General features: G+C 44.4%; 1 protein-coding gene across 3 annotated transcripts; it reads left to right on the top strand.

Annotated features, from left to right (window-relative positions):
- The first annotated feature begins 1,905 nt into the window (after positions 1-1,905).
- On the top strand, positions 1,906-16,777 carry LOC124176506 (neither inactivation nor afterpotential protein C). Of its 3 annotated transcripts, XM_046557880.1 has the most exons (24): positions 1,906-1,994; positions 6,016-6,252; positions 6,371-6,552; positions 8,167-8,271; positions 9,955-10,343; positions 10,456-10,546; positions 10,640-10,735; positions 10,811-10,996; positions 11,076-11,264; positions 11,357-11,556; positions 11,650-11,993; positions 12,244-12,454; positions 12,701-12,842; positions 12,910-13,371; positions 13,466-13,755; positions 13,816-14,075; positions 14,151-14,225; positions 14,313-14,500; positions 14,589-14,809; positions 14,972-15,072; positions 15,328-15,542; positions 15,636-15,838; positions 15,957-16,041; positions 16,278-16,777. In XM_046557880.1, exons 2-24 carry the CDS (start codon positions 6,063-6,065, stop codon positions 16,623-16,625), a joined length of 4,773 nt encoding a protein of 1,590 aa, XP_046413836.1. In that variant the 5' UTR covers positions 1,906-1,994; positions 6,016-6,062; the 3' UTR covers positions 16,626-16,777. The 3 variants fall into 3 exon arrangements, with proteins under 3 accessions (XP_046413836.1, XP_046413837.1, XP_046413838.1); XM_046557881.1 differs by lacking the exons at positions 14,972-15,072; positions 15,957-16,041; positions 16,278-16,777 and having other exon boundaries at positions 15,636-15,776; XM_046557882.1 differs by lacking the exons at positions 14,972-15,072; positions 15,328-15,542; positions 15,636-15,838; positions 15,957-16,041; positions 16,278-16,777 and having other exon boundaries at positions 14,156-14,225; positions 14,589-14,779.
- Positions 16,778-16,828: the final 51 nt, after the last annotated feature.

The following is a 16,828-nucleotide window of genomic DNA, read 5'->3' as shown; positions in this document are numbered from 1 at the left end:
GATCGCCGATTCACGAGATACGATGGATCCGAGATCCGAGATGCGAGATGCAAGATGCGAGATGGTCTTCCATAATGTTTATTCATTAACCTGAGCTTTATATTTCCGATGCCTTTGATTCGCGCCGCTTATAATCGAAGTGTGACCAGTACACGGTTTATCGTACGATCAGTGATACGTCTTGTAGTTGCGCACAGCCTCGCCGAGATACGTAGGAATCGCGTACGCACGGTACGTATACGTACACTCTCTCAATGGCCCTCGTCAAACCGCAACCCCTTATTGATTTTGTATGAGAAAATAAATACCGGATGGTATTCCAGTGTTACGTAGGCGAATGGGAACGCTGGAACGTTGGAATACAACGTGCCTAAGCACGATGGTTTTCGGCCCGGGTAGGAAAACGTAAATTTGAAAGGATGATGAATGCCTCGTGGGAGGGAATACGAGAATATCGTAGTCGGAGAGGGTAGAAGAAACTTTGGTATAAAACGATGACGCAGAAAAGTGGGAAGGAGGAAGAAGTGTGGATAAAAAACCGCGAGTATAAAGCTTCGAGCCTCATCCCTGTATCTTGTCGGTACCTTTGACGAGGCTTAGCTCGTCGCAAAAGAGTCGCCTCCTTACCTGCAGCGTGGAGGTTAATGCGAATAGCGAGAGATGCGAGTTTACAGTAAAACACGTTAATTTATTGAGACTAATATTACCGAGACGGCAGGCACGTCAATGCAGACTCGACGGACGCGAGAAGTCCTTCGGCAAGCGAATCAAATAACTAGCTGCAAGATTAATTGGGCCTGTTTTTGCCCCGAGTGTCTTCTCGTTTACTTCGTGCGTCGGCCATGCAGGAAACTTCTCAACCTCCGGACATCGGGATTATAATTCAGTCCTGTTTCTGACGAAACGTCGAATATGAGTCGGTGCGTTTGCGTGCTAGAACATCAATCCGACTCTGCTCTTCCACTGCCGATGCAAGAAGTCCCTGGCAGGCCTTCCTACCGGGAGTCAAGACAGCCTTCGTCGCGCACGGTTCTAAGTAAGGAGACTCGGTACACCGAGGTAATTACCCAGGACTTCGTACGCATTTACAGGCACGTACGACTGTACATTTTTGCTTACTCTTAGATCGCTTTTAAGCCGATTACCCTCTCGGCAAACGAGGTCGTCCGTGCAGGGTAGGTTATGCTATGGCCGGGCAAAGTCGGCTAATATACACCGCTTTCACACGCTTCGCTGCTTATTAATTTTTTATTTTTCGCGTTTTCCAGACGACCGTAGCGGAGTAGGAATTGACAAAAGATTGTTAAATTTCCGGCATATATGCTTATTTCACGTCCAGAATTCACGTTGACTTTTTGTTATAATTTTCAAGTGATTGTAAACGAAATGAAGTCAGTTTCTGCAGTAGATACTCAACACTCCGCACAGTATTTATAATTTAACAGTAAAAATATGAAGCAGTAGATCGAAACAATTATTGTCTGATTTCTCGTGCAAGATGGTCTGTTTCACTCATCGTGAGAAAATTAACAGTCTATAACCGGTGTCTCAAAAAACCGTTCGTATATTACGGCGTCGGTTATTGACGGCGACCAAAACAGGGACGAACGATAAAGAAATAGGTTCAGAAAAATGATTGGATAAACATTTGGCTAATGGCATTGAAAATTTATCAGATAATGGAAAATTAAAAGGATCGGTTGAAAGGTCTGCGAAATTGCGAGGGAATCCGCCGGCCTAGCTGCGCGGGTGAATGCAAAAGTCGAAAATGGTTAAATGTTTCAAGGGAAAGGAGCTTGGGAGAAAGAGAGTGAAATCAATGAGCTAACAGGCTTGTGAGTTAGCAGTTAGTTAATTAGGTCCGCCTTATTGGATCATGGAAGCCAAGCCGGCGTAGGGGACGCCGGGCGTCGGGGCGGCCGCATTGCGAGGGTGGACGCCGCGGACGCCGCGGGGCCTGCAACCTGCCAGTCTGCCAGACGTCTTAATTAGAGGTGAGTTTCGTCCTCGGAAATTTAAGGGCACTTCTTCTTATACGTACCGTACAACCTCCGTCTCTCTCCCATTTTTTCATCTCCGTTGCGAAATCCACCCGAGTCTGTGCATTTCCGTTTCATTTCTTTTTCAGATATTATACGTTTCGTTTTTATCATTGTGAAAGAAAAAAACTTTGTAGTAAACACCGCGGGATAGCTGAATGATGTTGAAAACGTGTGCGATGCTATGCATGGCATGAAACGGAACAAAGGATAGGATGGGGTACAAAATTGTGAAATACCAAAAAGTCGACGGGACGAAATCTCGAAAGTCGAACTACCGACAGTTGAAAACGTAGAAAGACCATAAATACGAGACGATGACTTGTAGAAAAATAAGAATTGAGAATGCAATCATGTATAAATAAATTAATATCGATTTTTTTGAGAATGGCCACGATTACGAAGAGCAAAATATTAAATTGCGAAAATACCAGAGTCAAGAAGACGACTTTTCAAATGTCAGACCCGTGCCTTTGTCAAAATTCTGCGAATTCGAATTTATCAATAATGACTGACCAGACTCGAAAAATCGGAATCCCGAAACCTGCTAAAGACAGAATGGCCAAAATGTCGAAAAGTTGGATGAATAAGAAACACATATAATTATTCTTTGCAACGCCACACGTATCCGATGACCATTGTCTAGTGCCATGTAGCATAAGTCTGCACACCTATAACAACCTTGTTACGGCCCTTCGACTTTCTGGCCCTTCTACATTTTGCGGATCGTAATTTTGCTCCTTCTGAACTTTGATTGACGACAAGTAATATTTTCGGTTCTGCGTCTGTTCAAAGTATCAGCCGCTCTCAAATGTTAATTTGGGAACTTTTATTTGTCTGTATCTCAACATTCTGTACTTTGTTCATTCGGAATACCGACTGTTCGGAAAATACTTTTTTGGATAAGAGAGCGTTCGGTTAAATGAACTTTTGGGAAAACAGTTATGCTACTGGGTGGTTTATCGAAAATCCCAACTTCGGTACGCTGATAATTCGTTGTTTTAAAATTCGTATCTCGAAAATTTCGGCTTGTCGACCAGTCGACTTTTTGGTCTTTCGGGACTTTGACCCCCGCCCAAAGGATATAGACTAATCCTGTCCAATGAACACGTTTTTCTTTGCAAATATGTGGAAAAAAAACTTCTTTTTAAACTATATCGTCCCCGTGATCTCGGTTGTTAGTACAATAATTAACGGCGCCGTCACTCTTTTTCCCTCTCTCTTTGTCTTTCTTTGCGTCTCTTTGCGGCGTATTTCTCTCTCTGTTCGTGTCTCCCTAGAGAGGTATAAGGTACGAGATATCGCGTTCCTCGACGCGCGTCGCGAGGTGCCAGAACACGTGTTCCTGCTTGTTTTGCTCACCCATAGCCGACCAAGTTTGACGTATCGATGGTTCCCTGTATCGATCTGTGGCCAGCAGGAGTGAAGAAAAGGCTGAAAGAGGACGCGGGGAGGGAAGAAAGAGACCGGGAGGAACGGTGTCTGCGTTGCGGTGTACCGAGAAACTCAAAAAACTAAGACGTGCGAACTTCACAGAACGATCGTCCAAGTCGTCCGGAGATTCCCGGGACTGATTAAACTATATACTGTATAATGCATACCGCGGTAAACGGCCGCGTGCACTCCCTGCATCGCAATGAAAACATAATCAAATTAGTTGTTTTTCATCGGACCACTCTCGGACGGGTAGAAAATATTTTATAGGAAATAATTATCACCGGGTATAAACTATTTTTACGCCAACTAATTGTTTACTCGTCGATATATAGGTATATACGTTATACATTTTTCTCTACCTTGGTCGGTTTTTCAATAATTTTTACTTCATCCGTCTCGTCAAATATCGCTGAGCTAAAACTTTGGCGTGTTAAAAAAATGTCCAGTTCAAGGAAAAGTATTCTCCGTCTGTTGTTAATTTTCAGCTGAAAAAAAAGGACAACAGAATGAGAATCATACTCTGTACTTTAATTTTTTGAAATAATTTTCGAAGCTTCTCAGAAGTTTTTCGATAACAGATTGATTTCCGCATCGGTTATGAGATAACAAGTAAGGATCATCCTTTAAGTGTCAATGTGGGTACCTCTGCATAATCGCACGAAACTAAAAAAGATCAGGATTCAGAATGAATATAGATGAGGGATCGGACGCGATTCCGGTGAAGAGGTACGAGGACAGGTTTCGAGGTGAAAAATTCATTGAGGCGTTAAATTCCTCGGATGTAACCGCGAACTCGGTAAAACAGTTCGAAGGCGAATCATCAGCCAATTCATTTATTCCCCGGGTTCGCGACTTATTGGCATAATCCGTCGATTTATTCGCAACCCGTGTCGCGTGTAATGCGACTTTTTGCAAGATGTAATCGAACCAAGCGACAGACCCGTCACCGCCAACAACCCCCCTCGTCGCTCCCTCGTCACCGAGACCACAGCAGCTCCTCCTCCTCGTCCACCTTCTCTGAACCCCGCGCAGGATAGCAGAAAATTCAAACTTCGTCGCTCCGCATATCTGCGCGCGAGGCAAAGACACGTTTCTTCGTAAAAGAACAAATGTCGGAGCGCGAATGATTTTTCAACACCGCGTCTGTGAGTCATTTCTAACGTAGATTTTCACCAGTTACCTATTCGGTGGCTTTATTTATCCGAACGATTAATCTCGGTGTCTCAAATCCGAATTTCGAATTACAGGTCAGAAAGAAAGAATATTTTTCAATAATATTACAAATATGACTGCACGATTTTTCTGTACATTTCTATATTTTGATCTTTCGCCTCGAAAACGTTGCTCGATTAATTCATGCATCGAAAAGTCGAGCTGAATAATTGCCGAATTATGAATTTTTATGGTTATAACGTATAACGGTCTCGGCTGTTTATTCGAAATATAAAATTGCCTTGATTAGAACTGTGTAATTAACGAAACGGAGAGCAAAATACACGTAAGGCCGATCGCGCATGAGCAAAGGGAGAACGGTGATGTTTGAAATTTTAACGCGATCCAATTAGGGAATTATGTGAATGCTGGGGGCATGTTTAACGAGAAGCGCGATAAATGCTGAGACGAGTCGCACGAAGCGGTGAACAGATTTTCGGTCAATATCTAATTGTAAGTAAGCAAGTGGGTGAGCTTGCAGGGTGTTGCGCATGTCGACTTTGCAAATCGAAATTCCCTGTACCTTGTGTTTCCCTTTCTCTGTTGTTCATTTTCCCTCGTACTTCTCTGACTCTAGTTTGCCTTGCGTAACGAGAACTAGCTACTAAACGGATCTAGGGAGTGACTTACGAGGCCTCACAAGGGCTCATAACCGTATGGCATCGGCGCTGTCTCGGCGGGATCTGATTCGGGATGAAAAATGACGAGAGCTCGGGGGGGATTTGTCGTTTCGACTCTTGTCGATGGCGTCCCAGGCGACCGACTAGTGACTAATTAGTTATTAAGTGTCTGCGTAATATCGGGGTGAAATCGGAAATAATTAACACTCGCTTTGAGAGCCGCGGTGCTTCTTCCTGCGCGATGCTTATAATGCTTTGAGGGACAATTCTGCCGACGCGCGACGCGAGGGTCACGTCGTTCAAGTATTCCCGGAGCTGTTCCTCCTGCTACTGGAGCGTGTGTAATTTTCTTCGGTAACTCCGACATCGGGCAGACCCCCGCTAAGAATAAAGAAATACGCGGTACACACGGACGTATAATATATACACACTGGGTGTCTCATTCCACTCAACATTTCCCCGTAAGCCAATTATTTTCGTCGATAAATCCGCAACTGATACTGACAGCAGAATACGTGTTTCTACCTCTGGGCTGTGATGCACTATTTTCAGAGGGAGAAAATGATCGGCTGAACTGAAGCTCGAATCCCAACACACAATGTAACATCAGTACCTTTGAGTATTGTTCGAGGATAATCGACAATGCGACTAATTTATCCATATACGTGACGTTAGAAAATTGTTAAACAAAAATTTTCTTCTTTCAGATACATTTTTGCCTGATCATAGTTCTACAAAAATCGGTAAGAACATTATGGAGGACTATGAGAGGGGCGGAGGGTGGGGAGGAGGCCGCGAGGATCACAGGGACGCAGGAGGACGAGGCGGAGGGACTCTTCAACGACTGGATAGTATCCAGGATCCGGGGAAGCGATACACCCTGAAGGACCGGATCGGGTCCGGAGTCTGCGGTGACGTCTTTGAAGCGACGGATTTACAGGCAGGTCCGTTTTAATGTTAAGATCAAGTGAGGTAACAATAGGGGGCGGAATTTTCCGCGACGAACAATGAGCCCGTGGATTTAGAGGGTATACAGTGATTGACTCGGTTCGTTTCACGCAGGAAACAAAAAGGTCGCTATCAAAGTCCAGAAGCTGACCCAGGACACGCAGGCTCTGATAGTCGAGGAGTACAGAGTGCTTCGCGACTTCGCCGGACACCCAAACCTACCCGAATTTTATGGAATATACCGGAGGAGGTCTGGTAAGAAAACGGAACCCGATCAAGTGTGGTTCGTGATGGAGGTAAGCGTTCGTCTTCGTCTTCGGCGTTTCTTTCGTTGGAGGTGCTGAACTCTGATAACTTGCTTTTCGAAAGTTCTCGATAATGACGATAACTATCTTCAATGGATTAAGTACCTACCCACCGTCAGATGATTGTGCCTCGCGACTATATCTTCAGCGTATGTAGTATATTGTGTTATACCGACCTTCCTGCCTACGTGCACCGTGAAACTTTCTTGGTAATTTACGATTCACGGCCTCATTAAACGATCATTAAACTTCTTCGGACACGCAGGTACAAAACTCTGCCGTGTGACATGGAAAATTTACGAGGAGACCTCCTGTGAGACAAATATTATTTCACTTAGAACTCCGGCTACCAGCAATCTGCAATCTTATATCTCTGTAACTTGCGGAGTGACTTCAAACGCGAGGGCTTTATTAGTATGGACACTATTAACAACGGTTTACAGCTTTGTTTCTCAACGGAATTGTAGGCATTCCGCCCTGACGTTCGTCAGACGAAACTCAAGCCTTCTGTAAAAATGTCCAGGAAACGATTCAGAGCAAAAGAAAGTGAGGGTGCACCGAAAACTTTGCTGCAATTTAACCGCGAACTTCATAATTCACAATTTTCTCACGTCGTCAACATATGTAGAAAATATGAAAAATATACCGTACATTTTGAATCTTGGTGAAATAAGTGGGGGGAAAGAAGATCGTTTCTTTGTTCTTCCTCCATCTTACTCAACGATTTACAACCCTTTGAAAGTTCAGATATTCCCAACGTTCGCAATCGGTGGTTTAAATCGAGTACGTCGTTACTTTCGGCCTCGTAATTAATTACATTGGAGGACGACGGAGCCGTTAAACGATCGTAGTACGTCGATGGTTGGGAACATCGAAGGGCAGGCACCGCGTGCCAGCGTAACAAACTCGCATCAGCTTAAACGCACTCCGTGCGTACTCATCGTCAGTCCGGTAAAGGCTGCAAGGCCGCTACGCCATAAAATCGCTTGATATGAAACATTGCTAGCTGTAAATCTTTGCCACATTGTCGTTAACTGCGCGATGCGCCTGGACCCCGGTGCCTGGCAGAACTTCTCTTCCAAGGTAAAATTGCGATAGTAGCTCTTCGTCGTCGGGTGGAAATATTTCTGATTCGGTTAAAAAATTAACCACCGTGAAATACGAACACAGATGCAGAATGTATATCCTGATGCGAGTCTCGAAAAATCGTTTTAGCGCAGCTTTAATGTTACCCGAACAAAACGGATCTGATGTACGGTGTTACCGGAGTCTGACAATGAGCGAAGAAGGGAAAATAATTCAGCCGGGAAACCACAGAACTAAGTTGAAGCTTGATTGCAGAAAAATTGACAAAGACCCGACCACAATTCAATTTTAAATCAAATCTTGAGCTAGCTCTGGACAAGTGCACAAGCGCGCAATCAACTGCAGCGAATCTAGATTACTTCCTCGATTACTCTGGCATTTCTGTATTATTCTCATCGTCGGTATTATTAAAGTGTGACGTTGTTTCTTTGTTATTAAGATTCAAAACACTGTGAGAAAATGAGCTATGACGGATAAAGAACTCGTCCTTTATACTATTGAGAATTGAAATGATTACAGTTCTGCGAGGGTGGATCCGTGATGGACTTGGTCAGAGGGTTGGCAGCCTCGGACAAAAAACTTAAGGAGGAACACATCGGTTATATCTTGAAGGAAGTCGTTAAGGTGAGAAATTATTATTCTCGTACCTTGTCTTCTTGTTTTTTAGCGAATTTAAAATTCCCAAACATTCCTGTTCACGCGGCATTGATTTCATTCGCTGCAGGATAAAATTACAGGGTGCATCAATTTCGTATTTTTCTCTCAGCTCCTTTTTTCTCGCTTTCTGTTCTTCTGCTGATTTACACACTCTGCGAGGATATACTTATACATATAGTGAGACATCAGACAATGCGGATCAGGAATGGTGTGCAAAGCGCTGACCGCTTCCTCCTAAAATTGGCGCCGTCGGTTTTTGGTTCGTGTTGCATTATTCGGCGGTTTCTCAACCGGCGAACACTTCGGCCGCAATTATAATGCCGCACCGGTGAGATATAATTACCAGCTGTAATGTGCCCATTACGATATAATTATCCATTCATAATATACATGTGCCAAGCCGCAGCTAACCTGTCCACGATTCGTGGAACACGCTTCGTCGACAGAGATGAAAAAAAATCAGAGAGAAGAAAAATATAACCAAAAAAAAAGAATTCAAATTAGATTGCTAATAAAGCAAAACGAAAAATCTTCGCGTCGCACGTGTAAGAAGACGAAACGTATCTTTCTTCGCGTCGAAGAAATCGACCATTACGCGCGAATAACATGCGGAAGCTGTAAATATCGAACATGACAAGTATATATAGACAAAAGGAACATTGACAGGCGACGAACTGTAAACTGACACATCGAATTTAGAGCTATCTGTCAATGGAGTGACCTTCAAGTGAATTGATCCAATCCTGTTCGGTGCATTCGGTACTCACGTCACAAAATGAAAACTCCAATTCTTTCATGCTTTATGCACAGTTTTTGTTGCTCCCACGCCAGGGTTTGCTTTTGCATCCTCAATTCAAAGTATAAGTGCTTCTGCAGGCTTCGGAATGGGTACCACAAGAGGTGTGAAAATAGATGAAGCAGCAATTTAAGCCGGGCAAAAATCTTCCAACTTGAACAGATCTTAGCCGGTTTGGTGGCGGAATTTTCATTGAGTGATGGACGGTTTATTGGGTCTCATGCCATTCGGAGATCCTGCGAGACCCAGCAGAGTACGTGTTTCTCTGGGCCGGTAGCAATTCGTCTCTACGGTCACTCTTGCGGTAAATCAGACCACGCTGACGTTTAATGCCAGCAAATTACACGGAAAATAAATTCCCGCTCTGGAGCTACAGTGCGAGGCGAACTGCAGTAACCACCCCAACCCTTTTCCTCTCCTCCTCCCATCGTCTCTCGCTCCGTCTCCGACGTGTTCTTTCTTCCTCTTTGGCTCTCCCGCTTCGGCAGGGGGAGGCAGTCAACCTGATGAGCCAGGAATTAATGATTTCATGCGCATGCCAAGACTCCGAGCCCGTAACACTCGTTTGCTTGTTAATCGTTAAGCGACCGCAAACTTTAGATCGTTCAATTAGCAGTAAATTCAACCACTTCTTTTACCCTTTTATTCAAACAGACGCTGCGGATGGCCCAGCGGCCTAACGCATCGCTACGTACAATGCATAGGTATGGAAAATGCTGACGCGATTGGTGTCCTCTTATCACAACGTATCGCTGCTGATCCATTTACCGATTTTGAAATGCTGAAAAAAATATGCTCCAAGATCTGATAAATATCAATGACCGCGTTTTATTTTTCATTTCACTTCCACCCAGGCATTGCTGCATCTTCACGAGAACAATGTGGTGCATCGAGACGTCCGCGGAAATAACATACTCCTCACAAAAAATGGGGAGGTCAAATTGGTGGACTTTGGATTGTCTCGCATGATAAAAGGAGAGTTGGGTAAGAGGAAGACCTGTATAGGATCACCCTGCTGGATGGCACCGGAAGTGGTCACCAGCAAAGACACACCGGAAACGGGGTACGGAAGCAGAGTAGACGTCTGGGCTATAGGAATAACCGCCATTGAATTAGCCGATGGCAAACCACCGTTTCAAGACATGCATCCTAGTAGAGCACTCTTCCAAATCATAAGAAACCCACCGCCCAATCTCTACAGACCGGCTAACTGGACACAGAATTTCAACGATTTCATCGCAGAGTAAGTAACACGATTGCAAACAAGATTTTCTAGTGATGACGCCATTTTGATTTGGAGCTCGACCTATTGTGAGATCAAATTGTGTTTGAGTTTGATATTCGGTTTTGGATAGGTGCCTGGAGAAGAATCCAGACAATAGACCATTCATGGCAGAGATAATGGAGCACCCCTTCTTATCAGAACTGCCGGAGAATGACTATCCGGTAAGCAGAGATGCACTATATGACAATAACTGCACAAAATAGAAATAATGGCCACTTCATTTATGCAAACGTTGATAAAACCCTCACCTTCAGCTCGCCCAGGACTTGAAAGCCTTGGCCATGGACTTCAGTGGAAAGGGACGACTTGACAGAAGACCGGAAGTTATCGTTCGCACAGGACACCTTAAGGTACCGTTTCCCCATCAGGTTGTAATCTGAATAAAAATTGCTGAACCTTACTTCTCTACGTGACCGTACTTGCAGACTCATCAGACGGGACCTCTTGAGAAAATGTTGGTTGAAGATTTGGCAGCTCTGGAACACCTTTCGGAGGATGCAATCCTTGACGAGTTACAGGAGAGACTGAAGCTAGGATACTTCCAGTCCTTTGTTGGCGATGTCTTGCTAATTTTGAATCCAAATGAGGAACAGGATATCTACGGAGCTCACGTAAGTGCCAGTTTTGGTAGAATGAATTCCGAATACCAAGTTTTACACAGAGTTCCAAATCTTTCGATTTTACTTCCAGTTCCACACAAAGTATCAGTGCAAATCTAGATCGGACAATGCGCCTCATATATACGCGGTAGGAGATAGCGCTTACCAAGACGTCCTGCACAACGAAGAGGGTCAGCACATAATATTCGCAGGAGAAAGTTACTCAGGAAAGACGCGAAACATGATGCATGTAGTGAGACATTTGATGTACTTGGGAAAGGTGCGCAAAGCGAAAAGTTTCGTATTTATATGGTGGTAGCACATTTGTTCCTCTCGAGAAAATTTTGCTTATTCATTGCTGTTTCGCAAAAGGGTATGCAAGACGCGGGAGTCAGGGTCTTCAAGGCTATCGAAGTAATCCACGCCATGAGCAACGCCGCGACACCATTGAACCCGAATTCAACTAGGTGCGTTCTCCAAATCCAAACGACCTTCGGTACCACCGGAAAGGCATCGGGTGCCATTTTTATGTTGTACCAATTGGAGAAATGGCGCATATCAACGCGCGATAGGTGAGTTGGGAAAATTGATCGTACCCACCCGTTAAATTGATTGCAGCTGATTCAATCTTTACAAAGTCTTTTTTTTTTATCTCTTTGCTTCAGAAATCAATCGAACTTCCACATTTTTTACTACTTCTACGACGGTCTCGACACTGCGGGTCAATTGCGCCAGTATTCATTGACCCCTGGACGGAGATACAGATATTTGAGAATCAGTGACAAGACTAGCGGCAACAAAAAGAGATCGTTCAAAGTGAGAAACGACCCCCATGGAAATTCCAGAAAGTTTCAAGACTTTAAGGAGGCCTTGAAAAGTTTGGAAATGGAAGCGGAATCAGAAACGATTTGGAAAACTCTGGCGGCGATTTTAATCCTCGGTGAGGTAAAATTTGCCGAAGGGAACAACTCCGACGCTGAAATCGAGAACAGTGACGTAGCAAGCAAAGGTGTAGCATTGTTCATCGCTTCAAGTACTGATGTTTATGTTCAATGTGGCTGAAACTGGCAGCGAGCGCTAGCAGCCAAGAGGCTCCGGGCCAGCGCCGAAACACGCCTCGAGCACCCCGTGCGTACATTAGATCGGTCGGGTCAGTGCCGGTTTTAGCACAACTGACGCCCCGAGCCAAGATTATGGTGCTGGTTTCATCCACATTTATGTTCGAACCACTTTCTGAACCCGCTTTTTTCACATTCAAGCTGCTGAGTTGCTGGGGGTGGATGTGAAAAAATTCTCCTGGTCACTGACTAACTATTGCCTGATCAAAAAGGGGTCAGCAGTAAGAAGAAGACATACTGTCGAGGAAGCCAAAGAAGCCAGGGATGTGCTTGCGAATACGATCTATCAAAGACTAGTTGACTGGACCGTCAATAACATTAACTACAAGCTCTCCGTAACCCGAACTTTGTTGTGAGAAGCTTTTTATTAGGACATATTTCAATATATTTAGACAGCATGATGGGGTAGAAAATTAGTACTTTTAGAAGAGAACTGCAAAAATTCACGATTAATTTATTAAAAAAAAGCATTCTCTTTTCCATGGATCGTTTGTATAACGAATTACACATTAAAAATACACTTCAACTGGTCTGTAGAAACGATGCTTTTAATACATCCATAAAAACACAATTTCAACCTAAAGACTGTTGTTTTCAGTGGCGACAAGTACTGTATCAATGTCCTAGACCTGTTTGGATTTGAATGCTTTGCGGTAAACAGAATCGAGCAACTTTTCGCGAACACAATGAACGAGCAGCTGCAGTGTCATTATAACCAGAGAGTATTCGTGTGGGAAATGGTAAGCACGCAGTTCTCCTTTTTTAAATCATTTGCCATTTACTAAACTCTCTATCCGTAACTTTCAGCAAGAACAACAAGAAGAAGAAATCCCCGTACAGCAGCTTCATTTCTACGACAACCGCGAGGCCGTTGAACAGTTAATGGGAAAGACTAGCGGACTATTTCGCATAATAGAGGACGCTTCGCGACAGCTTCAGGACGCTCGGTATATTTGTGAGACCCTGAAAACGTCTGCGCAAGGAGTACACGTAAAGGGTCTCAGCAACCACGAGTTCAGCATCGCCCACTACACGGGTAAACTCGTCTACGACGCCAGCGAGATATCGGAAAAGAACCGGGACTTTGTACCCCCCGAGATGATCGAAACTATGAGGCTCTCGAGTGTGGAAGCGGTCGTTCAGATGTTCACCAACCAGTTGACACGTTCCGGTAACCTGACAATGATTGTCCAGCAGCCTAAGCCACCGGAAAAAACTACGAAGGGAAAATGGAGTGCAATTTTACTGCAGGAAAACACCAAAACAAGGGTACTTTACTCTTTGTACTGGTATATTTGTCCGTAGATTAGGATGCGGTACTGCGAAGTTGGCAATGGGCTAATATTTTCCTTTACTATCGTAGAAATTCAACACTGCATCGAGAGGGCAGTTTTCTCAGACCCGGAAGATGCGCACTTGCTCTGCCACCTTCCGGTCTGCCAGTCTTGAGATATTGAAAACCTTGTCCGTCGGCGGAGGAAGCGGAGGTACGCATTTCGTAAGGTGTCTCCGCTCGGACCTCGAAGGAGTACCCCGGGGATTTTACAGGGAAGTTGTCAGACAACAGATACGGGCTCTAGCTGTCCTTGACACCGCGAAAGCGAGACAACGCGGTTACCCGCACAGAATACCCTTCCAAGAGTTCCTCAGGAGGTATGACATCAAGTGAACATGGTTGTTTCCGGATAACACTGAGCTCTCTTTGATTACCAGGTACAAGTTCCTTGCCTTTGACTTCGACGAGAACGTTGAATTGACAAAGGACAATTGTAGACTGCTTTTGGTGCGACTGAAGATGGAGGGTTGGGTCATCGGGAAGACGAAAGTTTTCCTCAAATACTACAACGAGGAGTATTTGTCGAGATTATACGAGACCCAGGTGAAAAAGATCATTAAGGTGCAGTGCATGATGAGAGCTTTCCTCGCGCGTAAGAGCATGGCTTCGAAAATTGTCAATATTAAGAAAACTGTTGGTAAGTCATATGCGTGATGTGAAACTCTTGACATTTTCACGAAAAACGACAGAGAATTAACGGAAATTGTTTCAGTGAAGCAAGCCTCGATAACAGCGAAGGAGAACAAGGAGATGTCGCAGGAGGATGCAGCTGTGATGATACAAAAAGGTAAATTCTGAGTTTCCGTGAAAAATGGGGACAAGTTCTCAATGAGTTTAACGATTATTTGATCATACCCTGTAACCGTTCGTGCAGCGTACAGGGGTCACTCGGTGAGGAAGCACCCCCTTCCGAAGGGGAACCTGAAGTCAGATCAGTGGGATCAGGAGACGAAGAACTTCGTGATGTTCTACAGCAGCAAGTGGAGGTCGAAGAGCATGTTCCAAGTCCTCCTACACTACCGTGCAGCCCGGTATCAAGACCTCGTGCATTTTTCACAGCAAGTAATGTCACTCTTTTACATTGATTAGAATTTATGAGAGGAAGAGCAGTGAAGAACTTGGATATTAAATTGTCCGCTCTTGATGCTAGGTCCACCTGTTCAATCAATCGATGATAGCCAAACTTCAGACAACGAGTGAGCGCGTACCCCTAGAAAGGATTAACCCCGGAGTCAAAGCATCGCTGTACCTTGGCGAGCGGCGTCTTACCGTGAACAAGCTGCCCTTCGACATGAACCAAGAGCTTCCCTACTTCGACAGCAGCTACATGAGCGATCCAACGACATCGTCCCGGATAAACAAGCCTCGAGGGTAAACGACGTTACTTGATATTACAGAGCTGAGACCTATCTCTAGATATCCCAACTCTTCCGCAAGATGAAATCTTTCTCTCTCTGTCATTTTCTATTTTGTATTTTGAGAAAAGGTAAGTTTTGGGAGATTTTTTCACCCAACTAAACGTGCGTTCTACAGATCCATGTCGACGCTCGCATCTGAGGACGAACACGAGCCGTGGGACGCTCCTTTACGACGACAAACTGTACCCTGGGGGACTAACACCGTCCATACTAGAGGTGCCTATATCAATTTCACCATTCAACGAAGCACAATTACCATTCCGTCATTCATTCGGCGCACATATACAATTCGCGTTAGCACCTCCCGATTTGATTACGTTTTTCGTAAAGCAACGTATTATTATATTATAGCGTAGACAGGAAAATGCGGGAAAATCATCGTCATCATCCACTTTCAACTGATCAAGAACAGCAGCTGCGTTGGCAGCGCCATTCCTCTCGGACAAATGTTATCGATATCTTTAATTACAGACGTCGAAGTTCAAACGACCAACTCACCGCACCGAGTGGTTCCCGCGCCAATGACCGGGGGTCAAAGTTTGATCAACACTCCGTTTTCCAGAGATCCGAATATCCCCGTGAAGTGTCCTCCGGCCGAGGTTCAACCAGCAAAACCAACTCGAGGCTATCCAGGGCCCAGCAGCGCTCCTAACCCTACAAGGGCTAGAGTAAATAATGCAGATTTAGTGAGTTTTCATTTTAATGTTACGTTTGTTCTTGACAGGCGTAAAAATAAGCTTAGGAAACGACGGCTTTCATACTTCTTTTTGTGCACTTAGAATCAAGGGTACAGCGGTGGAAATGACGGCACAGGGTCAATCCGTTCTAGAAAAAAGGTACCTCCTCCCCCAATACCCCAAAATCAGAAACCTTTGAATAATAATTACGGTTCGGAGATGAGATCAGGAAATTTGGATAGTGGCTACAACAACGAATGGGAGTTCGAAGACAGAATGAACAGAAATACAGTTAGCACTAATCGGTGAGTGAATAGAAATTATTAATTGGAGGCAGCTTCGTTGACGATTACGTCAGAATCGAAACAAAAATTCGACATTTCAAATCAGAACTGGAAAATAATTCCAACGCATTTATTACAGAGTAAACCCAATCCACGAAATGCAAATGATGGCGCGAAAAAATAATAATAACTACACAGACGACGAACCACCGTTCAATTTTCAGGTAAACCGATCTGCATTATACACTTTTTAGTTCCGGGGGCTTTGCGAGTTCAACAAAACTGTAGCTTTGAATTAATTCTATGGACGGCACCAAATTCGAATTAACAATTCCACAGCTTTTGATCGGATTCCATTGTTTCCCGCTACTTTCTCGGGCTTTCCGATTTGCCGGGAAAGTGAGTAAGACGATGTGTTGTACTTGAATCCGCGGAATTAATTGTATGTTTAAATGAACAGGGGATGTTAAGAAAGACGCAACACCATAGAGCATCGATGAAACGTTCTCAAATATACAACAGTCATACACCATCGCCGCCTCCGTACATGGGGCATAATTCCTCGACTCGCGACGACTCGTACGGTAACGGTAACGTCGTCTACAGGAGTAGCGGGATGAGCTTTAGTCACAATAGACGCGAATCTCCGGAATGGAGTCCGAACGAGATGGTTCGGATGTCCGAAAAGTACGGGCGAGAGGACGGCTGGGACAGAGATGAAAGAGAGAATGTTCTGGACGCCAGCGAGAGTATTACAACGGAAATAGCGCCTGGTATCATAGTCGAAGGCTACGTGGCCGATTTATAAACAATTTTTATTTTCTATCAATTTTTTATCTTACGTTCGATCCACCTTTTGTCATCGTTTCGCGACCGTGAACAACGCAACAACGGAACTTTCGTAAATCCATGTGTATGTCATCGTAAACTTTATCGATAAACAAAAGAAAATAGACATATTGAAAGCAATATATTTACGACGGTTGTTCGGGAATTGCACCTCGAAGAAGT

This window comes from Neodiprion fabricii, chromosome 2 (genome assembly GCF_021155785.1).
Source record: "Neodiprion fabricii isolate iyNeoFabr1 chromosome 2, iyNeoFabr1.1, whole genome shotgun sequence".
Lineage (NCBI taxonomy): Eukaryota > Metazoa > Arthropoda > Insecta > Hymenoptera > Diprionidae > Neodiprion > Neodiprion fabricii.
This window is presented reverse-complemented; position numbering and strand designations above follow the sequence as displayed.

What these genes read in the sequence shown, in the direction of transcription:
- LOC124176506 (XM_046557880.1), top strand. Translation starts at nt 6,063, where the DNA reads ATGGAGGACTATGAGAGGGGCGGAGGGTGGGGAGGAGGCCGCGAGGAT. An exon ending in AGGATATCTACGGAGCTCAC is followed by an intron (nt 10,997 to 11,075) that starts GTAAGTGCCAGT and finishes TTTTACTTCCAG; the next exon opens with TTCCACACAAAGTATCAGTG. An exon ending in CGGATAAACAAGCCTCGAGG is followed by an intron (nt 14,810 to 14,971) that starts GTAAACGACGTT and finishes TGCGTTCTACAG; the next exon opens with ATCCATGTCGACGCTCGCAT.